At 38.3% G+C, this 1,227-nt stretch overlaps 1 protein-coding gene across 1 annotated transcript in view; it reads left to right on the top strand.

Moving 5' to 3' along the window:
• Positions 1 to 365: 365 nt before the first annotated feature.
• The window catches only part of ZDBF2 (zinc finger, DBF-type containing 2), a 16,577-nt gene continuing 15,715 nt past the window's right edge, over positions 366 to 1,227 (top strand). The window contains 3 exon segments of the mRNA XM_006878333.1: positions 366 to 464; positions 639 to 735; positions 738 to 765. Of these exon segments, the coding sequence (XP_006878395.1) occupies positions 366 to 464; positions 639 to 735; positions 738 to 765 (224 nt within the window).

Raw genomic sequence — 1,227 nt, 5'->3', positions numbered from 1 at the left:
ATAGTGTTACATTCCATAATATAAGTACTTTACTGTCAGATACTTAGGTGGTTTCTCAGTTTTTGTTTTTGTTTTTCTCATGCTGTGATAAGTACCGTTTTTGTATCAATTACCCACATTTATGATAAATTCCTCAGATGCAGGCAGTATTGTGAGTTCGGTTCCAGACCACTGCAATAAAGCAAATATCACAGTAAAGCAAGTCACACTGTTTGTTTGTTTGTTTCCCAGTGTATCTAAAAGTTATATTTACACTGCGCTGTGTAGTCTAACAACTGTGCAATAGCTTCATGAAAATGATCGGGAAATTGTGAGAAGTGCCAAAATGTGACAGAAATCCAAAAGGAGCACCTGCTTTCGGAAAAATGGCGCTGATAGACTTGCTCAACGCAGGGTGGCCACCAAACCCCCAGTGTGTAGACACCATAATATCTGCAGATCACAATAAAGCAAAGTATAATAAAGTAAGGTATGCCTATCTTCTCGTGGTTTTTAGATGCACACGTCAGAATTACTTTATAAAAGGTGTTTCAATTTATACTTCTGCCAGCAATAGATCAATGAATTCAGTTTGTGACACTGCCACTACTAAGGACTATTATGCATGTAAAAATACCCAGATTCTTTTCTCTTTATAGCATATAATCAGTGCCCAGCACAAAAACATGGCCTCACAGAGTAGACATCAGATGGGGACCACTAGTTTGATGGAGCATTTCTTGAAGGATGTGTTAGGCTCCACCCAAATCAGTGTCAAGAAAGCAGGTAAAGTAGCTGAGAGGTAGAAAATTAGTTCATAGTTATATGCTGCAATCACTGTTTGTATTTACTATTCTATTACTTCTCAAAGTGAATCTTTGCATTAAAACATACAGTTGATGTGAAACTTTATTTAATAATTTTCTATTGCAATTAGGTTTTTAGCTTATATTAGAAATTTCACTGCAAAGGATATATCTTTGTGGTGCTTGTGTACCACTTTGTCAGTTCCGACTGATAGCAACCCCTTGTATGGGTTTTGAGGCTGTAAATTTTGGCTGGAGCAGAAAGCCTCATCTTTCTCCCACCGTGTAACTGATTCAAACTGCTGACCTTGCAGTTAGCATTCCAATTTATAATGCACTATGCTCCCAGGTCTAAGGAGCTCTGGTAGCACAGTGGTTATGAATTGGGCTGCGAACCTTAAGGTCAAGAGTTCAAAACTACCAGCTGTTCCGTGGGAGAAAG

This window comes from Chrysochloris asiatica, unplaced genomic scaffold (genome assembly GCF_000296735.1).
Source record: "Chrysochloris asiatica unplaced genomic scaffold, ChrAsi1.0 scaffold00045, whole genome shotgun sequence".
Lineage (NCBI taxonomy): Eukaryota > Metazoa > Chordata > Mammalia > Afrosoricida > Chrysochloridae > Chrysochloris > Chrysochloris asiatica.
The sequence above is the reverse complement of the archived record's forward strand: the minus strand, read 5'-3'. Positions and strand labels throughout refer to the sequence as shown.